At 32.4% G+C, this 14,669-nt stretch overlaps 1 protein-coding gene across 2 annotated transcripts in view; it reads right to left on the bottom strand.

Annotated features, from left to right (window-relative positions):
* Positions 1-12,808, bottom strand: part of LOC113114400 (uncharacterized) — a 30,662-nt gene extending 17,854 nt beyond the window's left edge. For both annotated transcript variants that reach the window (XM_026281370.1, XM_026281413.1), the window contains exons 1-15: positions 12,682-12,808; positions 11,136-11,205; positions 10,475-10,635; positions 10,276-10,391; positions 9,372-9,431; positions 6,925-6,938; positions 6,165-6,308; positions 5,985-6,085; positions 5,744-5,852; positions 5,277-5,368; positions 5,074-5,159; positions 4,639-4,712; positions 3,752-3,847; positions 3,529-3,673; positions 2,463-2,560 (exon numbers count right to left, since the gene is read on the bottom strand). In XM_026281370.1, coding sequence (XP_026137155.1) covers positions 2,463-2,560; positions 3,529-3,673; positions 3,752-3,847; positions 4,639-4,712; positions 5,074-5,159; positions 5,277-5,368; positions 5,744-5,852; positions 5,985-6,085; positions 6,165-6,308; positions 6,925-6,938; positions 9,372-9,431; positions 10,276-10,391; positions 10,475-10,635; positions 11,136-11,141 — 1,302 coding nt within the window. In that variant the 5' untranslated portion in view covers positions 11,142-11,205; positions 12,682-12,808. The remainder of the gene's footprint in view (positions 1-2,462; positions 2,561-3,528; positions 3,674-3,751; positions 3,848-4,638; positions 4,713-5,073; positions 5,160-5,276; positions 5,369-5,743; positions 5,853-5,984; positions 6,086-6,164; positions 6,309-6,924; positions 6,939-9,371; positions 9,432-10,275; positions 10,392-10,474; positions 10,636-11,135; positions 11,206-12,681) is intronic.
* Between the last annotated feature and the right edge of the window lie 1,861 nt (positions 12,809-14,669).

Here is a 14,669-nt window from a genome sequence, read left to right as displayed (position 1 = left end):
ATTTAATATTATTTAATTAAAATTTACTCATTAAAATGTACACTGAAAAAAAACAATAAGTAAATGTACTTAATTTTTATTTGGCAAGTTTTTGCACAAGCATTTTTCAAGTAATTTTAACACATTTGGAAATTAAGTAAATCTACTTAACTAAGTTAAGTAAAAATAAAAAAAACGAATAAGTACATTTTATTGAATACATTTTAATTAAATAATATTAAATTAATGCATTTAGCAGACACTTTTATCCAAAGCATCTTACAGTGCATTCAGGCTAACAATTTTCACCTATCATGTGTTCCCGGGGGGAACCGAACACACAACCTTGCCCTTGTTAATGCAATGTTCTACCACTGAGCTACAGGAACACTTCAAGATTTTGTGAAAAATAAGTGAAAATTTCAATTACTTACTTTTTTATTTTGGAAAAGTAATTTGGAAAAGTTTTCACACTAATAAAAAACCTGAGATTCTAGAAATTTCTAAATGTAAAGTTTTATTTTTTTCAAAACAGTTTTATCAAATGAGGGTAAATAAGTCTCTCACTTCTGTCCCTTTAAACCTGTTTACAGCAAAGACAGCACGAAGGACTGGATGCACATGATAAATATTCTGCTATTAAGAAAACAGACAAAAGAATAGCACTGTAAAACCCGATAAGTAAACTTTACTCAAACCGTTTGAGTAAACAGATTGCCTTGATTTAAAGCATGTAAGTTTTAAAACTTTGCATTTAAGTTATTAATTGACTAACTAAGTGCTGATTGAGAATTAGGGATGAACAGCTGCTGCTAACAAACAGAATCACTGAAGAAAAGAGAAACACAAGAACTACTACAACTGACTTCAGACACAGACTTAGATGAAATCAACTGAAATAAAATACATGAAATCTCTCAAGATCTGATTAAACAACCTCACAAACAGCATCAGCAGCTCCACTTATTAATAACCAGACTGACTTTATTTCTGTCAGACGTCTACAGAAGATCTTATTGAGAATGAACTAAGGTTTAGATGTTGATTTATTGTTTCATTTGAAGTAACCATGTTAGAGATCAGTGTTTGCTTTAGTTGGGCTCTTGACCCTTGATTTCTGTCTTAGTCTTTTCTCTGGCTGTTATAACCGTGTGTTTCTAAAACACATTTGTTGTAACTCAAAAGCCCAGAAGAAATATAATCAAGTGCTGACCTGTACCTAGGTGTAGGTCGTTATACTTTATATTGGTGATGATAATCATCAATTATTGACCTGTACTGAGTCTAATGTCTGATGAAATAGGTGTTGCTTAAATGTAAATGCTTAATTACTTAAATGTAAAGTTTTTAAACTTACATGGTTTAAATCAAGGCAATCTGTTTACTCAAACGGTTTGAGTTAAGTTACTTATAGGGTTTTACAGTGCTATTTCTTTTGTCTGTTTTCTTAATTGCAGAATATTTATCATGTGCATCCAGTCCTTCGTGCTGTCTTTGCTGTAAACTGGTTTAAAGGGACAGAAGTGAGAGACTTATTACCCTCATTTGATAAAACTGTTTTGAAAAAAATAATTTTACATTTAGAAATTTCTAGAATCTCTGTTTCGGGTTTTTTATTAGTGTAAAAACTTTTCCAAATTACTTTTCCAAAATAAAAAAGTAAGTAAGTGAAATTTTCACTTGTTTTTCACAAAATCTTGAAGTGTTCCACTCAGTGGTAGAACATTGCATTAGCAAGGGCAAGGTTGTGTGTTCGGTTCCCCCCGGGAACACATGATAGGTGTAAATTGTTAGCCTGAATGCACTGTAAGATGCTTTGGATAAAAGTGTCTGCTAAATGCATTAACTTAATATTATCTAATTTAAATTTACTCAATAAAATGTACTTATTCGTTTTTTTATTTTTACTTAACTTAGTTAAGTAGATTTACTTAATTTCCAAATGTGTTACATTTACTTGAAAAATGCTTGTGCAAAAACTTGCCAAATAAAAATGAAGTAAATTTACTTATTGTTTTTTTCAGTGTACACTCATGGACTGTAGGATGGTAGATTACTGTTGTGTTTAATGTGTCAGTGTGAAGATGAATATAAGTACTGAAGGATCTAAGGATCATTAAATGAAAATTGGGTGTTGCATCAAGAAACCAATCATACTTTTTTTTCTTGTTTTAATTCATAAAATCATTTATAATCACTAGCCAGTTATATAATTTATCATTTGATTATTTTTTATAATTTATATGATTTTAATTATTTTATCATTTATTAAATTTTATTATATTTTTATGTATATTTCTTATTGTTTCTGTTGCTTATGCGTTTTCATTGTTGTTTAATCCTAGAGAATATTTTGTAAAATGTAAAGTTTATAGGATGTTGCTGTGAAGCAGTTTGTATAACATCACTTGTTGAATCTGTTCTGGTCAGTAAGTCACAAAGAAATTCTGTTATATTGCACTGTTTAACAAAAGATGAGGTACCTTTAATTCTTCTTCTTTTAGACGCACCTCTCCAACAAACTTTGGCAGTCGTCTATTGACAATATTTTGCAGAATCTTCTGGGCTTGAGCCAGATTGTCTGGATGGAAAGAGTTAATAGAATAATTTTTAACCATGGTCTGTCTGAATACTGGATTCTGATTGGCTGGAAAGTCTTCATTCAAACGGTTTAGCCTCGTTCAGACTGTCAGCCTAAATCTGATTTTGTGCATATGGATGGAATCTGATTTGAATAACTGAGCCTATTGCAACTGTTTATATCTGATTTGTGTGTCCATTAGCATTCTTTCGTTTTTGCAGAATGTGCTTTGGTTTCAATGGTAATTCCATTGTGTTGTTATGCCTACGCTAAAAACAGTAACAACAAAAGAGTTTGGAATACAAATGTTGTATTATGACATGATAACATGTTGCTGTCGTAGCTGTGCTGTAATATTATATTTGCTTTTACTTGATTCTTGTGAGGCAGTGGCTACTTTCAAAACTCAAAGAGGTGCGTATACTGCAGTAGAATCATACTACTACTTGTGGCCCTGGATGAATGCATTTATATTCAGTAAATAGAAAATCTCTTTTTTTATCACTGCCAAATGAGGTTCTATGAGACATTAATATTATGAATTTCTGTGCAGCTGGTTTGAAGCAACGTGTACTATGAAAGGGGCAATACAGATAAATATGGACTTGACTTTACTTAAATAAAGTTGTAATGTTGGGAGAATAAAATATAAGGTCAGCATTCTGAGAATCATGTCATGATTGTACATTTATATATATATATATATATATATATATATATATATATATATATACACACACACACACACACTAAGTGAGATTAATAAGAGCTTGATACATGTTGCATTCTCGACTGGTTAAGACAAAAACTCGTATTAAAAGGAGAAGATGATTTAAATGCCTGGTTAGGATGCACTGTAAGTCACTTATAAAATAAAAGGGCCTACTAAATACTTAAAAAACAAAAGAGGATTACACAAACAAACCACTGCTACATAAACGCAGATGTAGCAGCACAATATGAGTTACCTGCGGAATCAATAAAGTCCTCTTCTCTGCACCACTCAAGAAAGCATTCCTGAGCTTTCTTATGTACCTCTTGAGCAACATCTGTTTTGTGGTACACTCTAATAACTAGACATTTAGGAAGCCTCTTTATCCCAGGATCAGTCACCTGCAGGGATATGACAAACACAACCTGTAACCTTTCTCATTCCACTGATATTCTTATTTTTACTGTGTCAACACATACATTAATGTCAAAGTCATCAGCTTTGAGTTTTGGTCCTGCGGTGTGAGACCGGTTGTAGTCCTTTACCCTTATCCTCCATTTATTCTGCAGTTCTCCCTAAAGGTTATGGAAGAAGAAATCTGTGAAATATTACACTAAATGGAAAGTGATATATTATATGTGTGTGTGTGTGTGTGTGTGTGTGTGTGTGCGTGCGTGTGTTAGATATTTATAAATATTCATTAAAAATAAACATGTTCTCACATTAACATTTCTGCCAAGCAAATAAATGAATTTGTTTATGTACAGTATTTGTATGATAGATACCAATACATTTATTTATTTGATTTGATTTTATTATCGGCCCTTTCTCCTCTGACCTCTAGCATCAACAAGGCATTTTTACCCACAGGACTGACTCATACTGGATGTTTTTCCCTTTTCACACCATTCTTTGTAAACCCAAGAAATGGTTGCCCGTGAAAATCCCAGTAACTGAGCAGATTGTGAAATACTCAGACCGACCCGTCTGGCACCAACAACCATGCCACGCTCAAAATTACTTAAATCACCTTTCCCATTCTGACATTCAGTTTGGAGTTCAGGAGATTGTCTTGACCAGGACCACACTCCTAAATGCATTGAAGCTACTGGCATGTGATTGGTTGATTAGATAATTGCATTAATGAGAAATTGAACAGGTGTTCCTAATAATCCTTTAGGTAAGGGTATATATACTTAATGTTGTTTTTTTAATCTTCAATAATATTATATCATGCTTTATACTGTTACTGAAAACTGGCAAAACATTTACCTGATCCTGTTAAATCCAATGTGCTAATGCATATAACATTCACACAAGGTAAATGTGTTTTGGACTGTATAACTATTACTATAAATGAAGGTACCTTTAATTTAGTTTCTTTCAGTGTGGCCTCTCCAACTAACAAAGGACTCTTCAAGATTTCATCAAATATGTGATCTTTCAGAAGAGGAGGGAAAAGGAAGGGTTAAAGGAATATTAGTATTGCATACAAAGCGCATTTATGCATTTGAACTTAAAATGATGCCTAGAATAAAATAGAAGTCAAGTATCGCATTAGTTAAGGCAGGTCATGTGAGTCAAGTAAACCTTCCCTTCAGCTGTTTTACATGGTGGATAACTTCAGATGCCTCAGATGTTCAGTAATATTAGAGAAATATTTGATGTATCAGATATATTTGACATAAGTGGTCCTGATAAAAAAATGGTTGAAGTTTACAGATGTGTAATTTTCCTAACTAGCCACATATGAAAATAAAATGTATCTCAGTTTCTACTGAGAGAAAATGCTTTGGCTGACCTGTGAGTTCTGTGAATTCCAGCATGTTATCTTTGGCTTTTGAGATCCTCAGCTCGCCATCAGCTAGCACAAGGGCTTCCTTGATCCTAATATACAGAAACAAACAGCTATCAATAAGAGTAAAACCTAAAGAAATATCATGATGCATGCAGAAGAATGAACAAAATAAAAATAATGAGCTCTTTAAAAAAAAAAAAACCCACTTGACATCAATGATGTATCCGATCTTATGCTGAAGAGCCTGACGATGAAGAGTGTATCTGGTGAGAAACATCCCATAAACATTATCAGCCACCTGTGAGAGAAACAGACATCAACTAGAGCACTGACTGAAACAGTGAAATCTACAGTGCAGCACTGAAGCTTTTGATGCGACAGGAGTAGATCTAACTATGATGCTATAATCAACACTTTTCAGGATAAGTTAATCTCAACAATGTAATAGTAAAAATGCAGTAAAAGTACTGAAGAGAGCTCTGCATGAAAGAATTATTTCAGAGCATTCAAATCAGAGGGACACAATTGGGGTAAAACATGGCCTTTTGTTTTCACAGTAAGTCTGCTTTCTAAGTGTTGCCAAGTTTAATAGAAGTGGCTGGTTATAAGTGAAAAGTTGTGACTCTCTTGGTGAAGAACAAAAACACAAAGTCATACACATATTGTCAGGTACCTTGTCTCTGAAGCAGATGTGTTTCCTCCCGTTCACATTACACACTCGAGCAGATTTCAGCAGACGCTGAGAGTCAAAACCACATGGAATGCCGAGATAATAACAGTCTCTGCATGTCAAATAAGAGAAGAATTAACTAATGCAATCACTACTGGAGCAATGAGCCAAATTTATACTTTATCTTCAGCTGTTCATAACCTGTTCAAGTCATATTAAAACATCACTTTAAAATACAACTAACCGAACCAAATAATCCCATTTGTCCACATCAACGCCATTCACTTTATTAGCCACAATCTCATACAGGAAAGACTTGTCCTCAGTCCTGCCCTTCATTGACCACTGCAAGATGAGAAATATTTTGATCTTAAACGCTGTATCCTGATAAATGCTGAAACAGCAGCTTAAACACAAGTTTTACCTCGCCATCCTTTTGTCCTTTCAGAATTAATTCCTCAATGAATGTGATGTCTTCATCTAGATTCAGTCCGTAGCGGTCCATCTCTTTGTCCAGTCCATTCTTCTTTCTCATGCAGTGAAACATGTCAACAGACGCCTGCTCGTGCTTCAGAAGATCAACATAAATACACATCAGTACAAAGTGTACACAATAACTACATAAACTTGCTTAGTAGTTTGTATTCTAATGTTACTTTTTTATTATTCTAATTTTATGAAGAAGTAACTTTGAAGGTGTATGCTCAGAGCATGGACGTGCATGAAAATGAAACAGTATTTTGTTGGTGAACAGCAAAGACGTGTTACAGTAATAGTTTAATAATTTACAGTTACGTAAATGGAACATTTTGACAGACTCTATTCAGACAGTTTATCTGTAGCTTAACGATTCTGTTTAAGTCTGTTATTTGTGTGTTGTGGATCAGCTATTGAATTTACAAAATGTAAACATAATCTTCAGCGTATGACTGCAACTCATTAACATGTAGTAAATGCAGTTTGGATTACCGCCTTCACTGCATTCAGTTCATACTTGTATTACAGTAATTGCAGTCATTTCTTCTATTACCATATTTAACCAGCATTCAAAAAGACCAGAAACATTAAATAAGCTTGACTGAATGTTTTGACTTGGTATTCTGCATGCTTTGTAGCACACTGACTTTGAAATACATGTATATTATCATATATTTATATCTGTATAGGAGAGTTATGATGCTTACCTCCCAATGCTCATCTGAGAAATGGAAAGAGATTTTAGGCATTGCGTGGAGCAAGTTTAATAATAGTCATCATACACAAATTAATACATTGTTTTAATAAAGACCACAACAATTATTGAGAAATGGCAAAATATTTTGTTTACTATCAGATTTTTCTCCAAAAACAAAAAAAGTGATTCAAAATAAATTGTTAACTTACTTAACTTGACTACTTAACTTTTTTAAATAATTGTAAGTTGTAAATAGCGGATATCACTGTAAAAAATGATTCACTTTATTTACTCAATAAAATTGTTTAAAATGTTACATTCAATATTATTAATTAAATTTAACACTTTATAATTAATTATTAATAATCAAATTAGATGGTTACAACCAACCATTCAAAATGAGTAGAATAACATGAAAAAAATAATTAAAATTTTCACAAAAATATTGATTTTATTGAAAACAAAGAAACAAAAAACACTATGCTAAAGAATACTATGTTATACATGCCAGGCCAGTAGTGGGCGATCATGAAACACTATACATGTTCACATTTTTGTTGCTTAAATAGATATGATACAGGCATCATGTTCAGAAGTTTGTGTCTTCAGCCCCCCAAAAGTTATTGAAGACACCTAAGGTTCACAAACAGAATCACTGAAGGAAAAAAAGGTACATTTATAGGGTTACCATTATAGTGGTCAGTGTTTGCTTTAGTTGGGCTCTTGACCCTTGACTTTTTAATGTTACATTTTGTACTGCTGTTGTAACTGAATTATAACAGCTAGATTTGCTGACAGAATTGCGGTGGTCCTGGTTATAATCTAGCACAATCTTTGTTTGGCCTGAGCATTATAAATTGAGTCTGTTCTCGGAGACAAATTGACATTCATTAAAGCAACATCTGTAATTCTGCAATAGAAGACCTGGATTTTTATGTGAAATCCAGAGTTTAAGAATTCTGATTAAGAAAAAAAAATGCGATGGAGAAGGGAAACTTTCTCTTTGGCACTAAGTGACATCAAGAACCAGCATATGATTCTCAAGAATGGTGACAGACAACATGATGGGATCCATAAATTAGTTTTGATTGGTGGCACCCAGAATGCAGTGCAGCAAGATTTTTGATGTTCACCATTGTTGAGGTTCTCAGGCTGATTCTTGATGTTTGTGTGCCTAAATAAAATTTTCTTTTTTATTTTTTTTAAATGTCCAGACCTTATGCTGTTCAAACATAGGACAACTGAAATCCAGACCAAATGCTGTCAAAACAAACAACACCACCTGATCTTACTCTTTATTGGCTTATCTACGACAATCTCACAATTACAGCAACCAAAAAAAGTTTTGTTTGAAAGGTTAAGGGTAAAGTTCCCATTTACAGCAAACACTGACCACCGTAATGGTAACCAAAATTTAGATTATTCTCCTGCAGTGATTTTGTTTGTTAACATCAGGTGTCTCCAGTTTTGGTAGCTTGAAAACATGAGCTTTTGAACATGATGCCTGTATCATCTCCATGTAATCAACTAAAACATGACTTTGTAAATTACATTTTTGGGCTGTGTTTCTTAGTCGCCAACTACTGGCCTGGTATGCATAACATAATGTTCATAGTGTGTTGTTTTTCTTAAAGAAATGTTATTTTTTTGTTGTTGTTTCTATTTGTTTAAACTTAGCTTATTTTTTGTGCTATTTAACTCATTTTGAATGGTTAATTTCTAAGTATCTCATTTGATTAATTCTAATGAATTCTTATGTGTTACATTTAATTAATAATATTGCTTGTAATCTGTTGCCACAATTTTATTAACTAAATATAATGTATTATTTTTAACAGTGTACACCAACTACACATGCATTTCCTATCATGTATGCCTATGAAAGATGGTCAAACCAATCACAGTAGGTATGGGGCGGGTTAATTTGTGCCACCCCGCCTCTATATGCAGGCTGCAGCTGGGTGCTTCTCGTTTTATCCAACAAAACCGTTATTTTTAAATATATTTTAATTATTTTTTCATGTTATTTTACTCATTTTGAATAATTTCTTTCAAGCATCTCATTTGATTAATTCCAATTAATTCTAATGTGTTAAATGTAATTAACAATATTGCTTGTAATCTGTTGCCACAATTTAATTGAGTAAATATAGAGTATCACTTTTTACAGTGTATGATGTGTTTAGCTGGCACTAGTCTCAGATTACAAAAAAATAAAATAAATAAATAAATAAATCTTTACAAATAAATGTGATGTGGTATTTAATCTCTCATCATCTGACTGTATGTGTTATATAAACAATAAAAGTAATTTAAGCTCCATCATTCTTTTATACATTGCTCTCTATATTTGGCTTACTTGTGGGTCAGCATAAAACAACTAACAGCTAAATAGTAATTATTAATTGCTTGAATGCAAAGCTGAAATCACTGAATCAAGAAAACTCAGGCATTTACCATCAGGCTGGACTTCCGGGATGAACATGCCATCAAACAAATGAGAGAACGGACCATGACCTGAAAGGACAAAGTAATTTATACATTTATGTTTTAATTAACTTTTAATAATTAACTTTTTCATTGATAAATTGTTCAATTATGAACCCCATTCTTTCAAATTTAGCTGCAGAGACAGCCAGGACATTATTCTGACATTTAAAGGGACAAAAAAAAAAATAACTTTGAAGTGACCATGGCCCTAGCCAGCTATTTTACCTCGGTAAATTTTTCATGTTCGAAAATAAAATGTGTTCTCTGCTTGACTAATTTGCTGCATTGCCGGCATTAGTCTGGCAGTTATCAAAAAAGGCAGCGGCTATTTACACTAAGTGCAAATATCTATAGATTCTATTTATACTATGTTAAAATAGCAGGATTTTCTGCACCTCAGTATTGTAGAACATTATGCAATAATAAATTGAGTCTAATTTAATGGATGCCACCTTATTGGGATAATAAAGCCCTCCCTGCACCTACCCTTAACTTTTTGATTATTTACTTAATATTCATTGAAAAGAAATGAAAAACTGTTTGAAAAACTAAATAATGTAGGAAACTTCTCTCAAACAAATGAGAGAATAAACTGATAATACTTACGTAAAGGTAGTTTACAGCCAGTTTTTTTTGTTTTTTTTTGGGGGGGGGGTATCATTCCTAGCATTTACATATACATTAACATGTATTAATTTAGCAGATGCTTTTGTCCAGAGCAACTTATATATTTTAAACAACATAAAATAAAAAGCAATGATACACTGATATTTCAATAGCTAATAGCTAATGATAGTTTTTTTTCTTTCTTTTTTATTATTATTGTTTTTTTTTCTATGTAAATATGCACATGAGTGTTTGTGCTCCTCACCCATGTCATGGCAAAGAGCAGCGATCTGAACACACAGGAAATCCTGTTCAGTAATATTGAGCTCTGGCTGATTCTCACGTAGAGTCTTGAGAAGACATCCTGCTAAATGCGCCACACTAACACACACACACATCGATAACCAGTTTATTACATGGAAAATTAAGCAAAGGTCCAGCCTCGAAAAAGAGGTAAAAGTTACCCGATTGAGTGTTCGAAGCGAGTGTGAGTGGCTCCAGGATACACCAGATATTTTGTTCCTAGTTGTTTGATGTGTCTGAGTCTCTGAAACTGAGGAGTGTCAATGATCTTCACCAGCAGCGGGTGAAGCTCAATGTGTCCATGAATGGGGTCATTGAAGATCTACAAGATAGAAAATGGTGTAGGTTTTATAAAAACTGACCTAAAGAAAATATCAGAAGCACTGAGCATCATTTGGAGTTACTTCACCAAAATATGATTTAATTGATGTTTAAATATCTATCTTGAGACACAATGGCTTTACATTGAAAATAATGTCATTATTTATTTGATAATTTGTATTATATAAGTAAAAAAAAAAAAAAAAAAAAAAAAAAAAAAAAAAAAACAGTAATTGTCGTACTACAAAAATTATTATTAGTAGTATTATATTTTTTTATTGTACATTTGACTAGGTCATATTGTACATGTAAAAACTGAAAAATGTTACTGTTAGGTTATCAGCTGTGTTCATGCGTGAGGTGTGATTTAGCCAATGTCAATCTCACTCCAACTAGGTCATCTAATCAGTCACTTGTAATGAGATGATTTCTGTTTGTTAATGGCTAAATTCCTACTATTTACAAGGAACTTTCTTCTTTCCATTCTGATGCTTCACTTGCCTTCATGATGTCCTTTGAAAATTCTACAGAGTATTTCTGTTTGACGTTTTCCAGATCCTCTGTCTTTTCACTGTGGAGAGACATTTTTGTCTATTAGAAATACTCACTCAAAAAAATAACTCTTTGAACGAACATAAAAAAATCATGGAAAGGATTTCCACATGATTAATTTGCTTTATTTCAGCATTATGCAATTCTGTTAGTCCAATTTAATGTACTTACATTGGGTCAACTTAATTTATTAAGGTTGATTCAACTTATTTACTATGGTTGGACAAAGCTTAATTTAATAGTGTCAGCCCAACTAATCTGCAATGTTTTGGACAATGTTTTTAATAATTAAGTTCATTTTACAAAATAAGTTTAAGTAAACTTAACAACCCTTAATAGAGTCAACAAACAACAAATGAGTTTATTGTACCTGAAAATGTTAAATAATGATGACATAAAATTTGAATAATGCCATTGTAGGAATGCCACCCCCTTGCATTAGGATCATGAGCAGGTGATTAAAATTACTTCTCATTAAAACCTTTCTATAATTACAGCTTATCAAGCACATCACAAACATATTTAAATTATGAAGCAACATTTCAAGCCCTTAGTTTCTTTGTTTGTTTTGTTCTAAAACTGATTAGAACAACTTAATTGCTATAAATTGTATTACTCATCTACCTATCTAATGGTGCTACACTTCTCCAAGAGGGTGACAGAATAACAATTACCCATAATACACTGCAGAAATCCTCAGCCAATGAGATGCAAGTCTGTGTTGGTTTCACTAATATGTTACCTTTACTCAAAAATGTTATGTTGGTTGAACAAATAATTTTTAAGTAAAGCTGACAATACACACTTTTTTGTTGAATGAACTAGATTAAATCAAGTTCACATTGTTAAATACATTTTTTTAAGTAATCATAACATGAACGGATTAAGTAAAATTAGCAAAGGTGAAAGTTCATTTTTTTGAGTGTACTAATAAATATGTTGTTTTAGCTTTACAAGTCTATACAGTATTAGCGAGAGGTCACAAGTGTTGGCTAACAGTTTTAAATCAAATTTAGAATGACTGAGAAAGGTTTATCCATTCAATACATTAAACTACAACATTAAGTGAAAAGCAATCACACATCTCCATCTATCTTTTGATTTGAGAAACAGAATGGGAATGCTTTAAATGTGAAGAAACGTTGCATAATAAATATGATGTGATAATTGGAGGTGGATTAGTTGCACATTAAAGTGGTGGAAATGTATTCACATAAATGTGCTGCCTTTTGTTCACAAGCTTCTAAACGTGTGATTAATTAATTTATTAAGTGACAGTAGCCTATGGCCCAGTGATTAACGAGGAGAAAAATGCCACAAGGTTACTGACCCTCACTATTACAGTCTCCATATCGGATTATACAGATGCGGTCTTAAAACTTACAATAAACATTTGTAACTTAATATAGATCATCCTTGATTACATTCTTATATTTCACAAAAATTTCATTTGCAAATAAAAAATGATAATACATTTTTTAAGTGGAAACATTACCTTATTTTTTCTTGAAAATAGTTTTTCTATCACAAAGGCTTTCTTCAACATCTGTTTTCAGATATTTTCACTTTGTCGGTGATCTGTTGTTGTCTTTCTTGTGTCCTGAAATGAGGATGATAGGAATGATGATCTGTAGAACTCTGTAGAGATTTTATAGATTCAGAGACTCTGCCCACTAGATTACGCTACTGGCTTCTTGTCAGTAAAATGAGGGGGTGTGTCACAAAGTCACAGTGAGTTTGATCACCTGTTTCAGAGGCTCGAGTAAAGGTACACAAGCAAACATAATCTCACCTTTGTTTTGACTGAAAACTGATTTTCCTCATAAACTTACAGATACCATATTATGAATTCATAATGCTGTGATCAGAATATTTCCCCCGTAGGGAACTGTTTTCCCCCCAAAAAATATTTCAGAGAACAGTTCTTAAAAATGTTTCTTAGTGTGAAGAACTTTTTAAAAATCTAAAGAATTTTTCCACTGTAAAGAACTTTTTGTGGAATGGAAACATTCTATGGATGCTAAAGGTTCTTCATGGACCCATCAATGCAAATATATATATTTTTTAAACAAATTTCTTTAAACACTTTTCATTTCATAGTAAATATGACAAATATTCACAAAAATTTACTTGTTAAAACATTTAATTTCTACAGTAATAAAGTAGGAACGGGATTAGATGTTTTCACATGTTCACAATACGTTAAAGCTGTAAAACAAACAAATCCACAGAATAGAGACTTGAATAAATGAAATTTACATATTTCATATAAATTTACATCCCCAAATTATGTAAACCCAAGCTTTACTCCCTATGTCTAAATAGCTTCTCGCTACTCCATTTTGCAAATATAAATGCAAGAAAAATGAAAAACATCTTTTTAATTATTCACCACATTCATCAGTCCAAAACATGCTTTCAAATCATAATATCCACATCCCTGTCTGTCAATCACTATTGATTAAAACTGTAGCTACTGTCCTTGGTTTGACTTTTAAATGAAAGAAGAAACAAATAAATTAATGAAAGTGTCTGGCAACCACTGTCGCAAATCTTGTTTTTAATTCAGATTAATAATGATAATAATAATATTTTAACTAATTGTACAAATGTTGTTTTTCATTTTGTTGTGCTGCTTTTTTGACCCTGTGCACCATTTTTGTTACAGTCACAGAAAATGTAATGTTATAGGTATATATATAACAGCAAATATTACCTCGGCATATTCACCACGGTAAAATGAATAATTGTAATGAATATAATCAAATGTACGAATGCATCGTCACAAATCAGATGACCCCCCCAAAATAAAAACAGTGGGTTTTATGCGGCTAATCAACTTAAATAAAGATTTTATAATTGTAAAATAATTATTTCTGCCATAATTATTCTAAAGCACCATTTCACATAAATAGTATTTAAAGAATAATAGTTACGCCAATAGTTGCGCCAATAGTTACGGTTATGATACAATACATCCGGTCTATCTGCAGAAGTTCAAATATTTGAATGCATCCGAAGCTCAAATCGGTTTCAAAATTTCTGCGTTCGCATATGATCGGAACCTCCATCAGCTCCTGCACTACTTTGCATCGGAAATGAATGACTTCCGGTCTGTCGCTTGTCATTCATCGGAGACAGTGGAAAGGCGGCTTTAGTCTGGCAGTTATCAAAAAAGGCAGCGGCTATTTAAGTGCAAATATTTATAGATTATATTTATACTACAAATAGTGGCAATTATCTGCACCTCAGTATTGTAAAACATTATGCAATAATAAATTTAGTCTAATTTAATGGATGCCACCTTATTGGGATAATAAAGCCCTCCCTGCACCTACCCTTAACTTTTTGATTATTTACTTAATTTTCATGAAAATAAATTATTTTCTGATGTGATTTGAAATTTGAAAAGGGAGAATTTTTTTTTTTGCCAAAAGGCAAATTCGAACCTGGATCAATCACGTCAAAATATGCATGACCTAC

Source organism: Carassius auratus, chromosome 1 (assembly GCF_003368295.1).
Source record: "Carassius auratus strain Wakin chromosome 1, ASM336829v1, whole genome shotgun sequence".
In the NCBI taxonomy this organism is placed as follows: Eukaryota; Metazoa; Chordata; class Actinopteri; order Cypriniformes; family Cyprinidae; genus Carassius; species Carassius auratus.
This window is presented reverse-complemented; position numbering and strand designations above follow the sequence as displayed.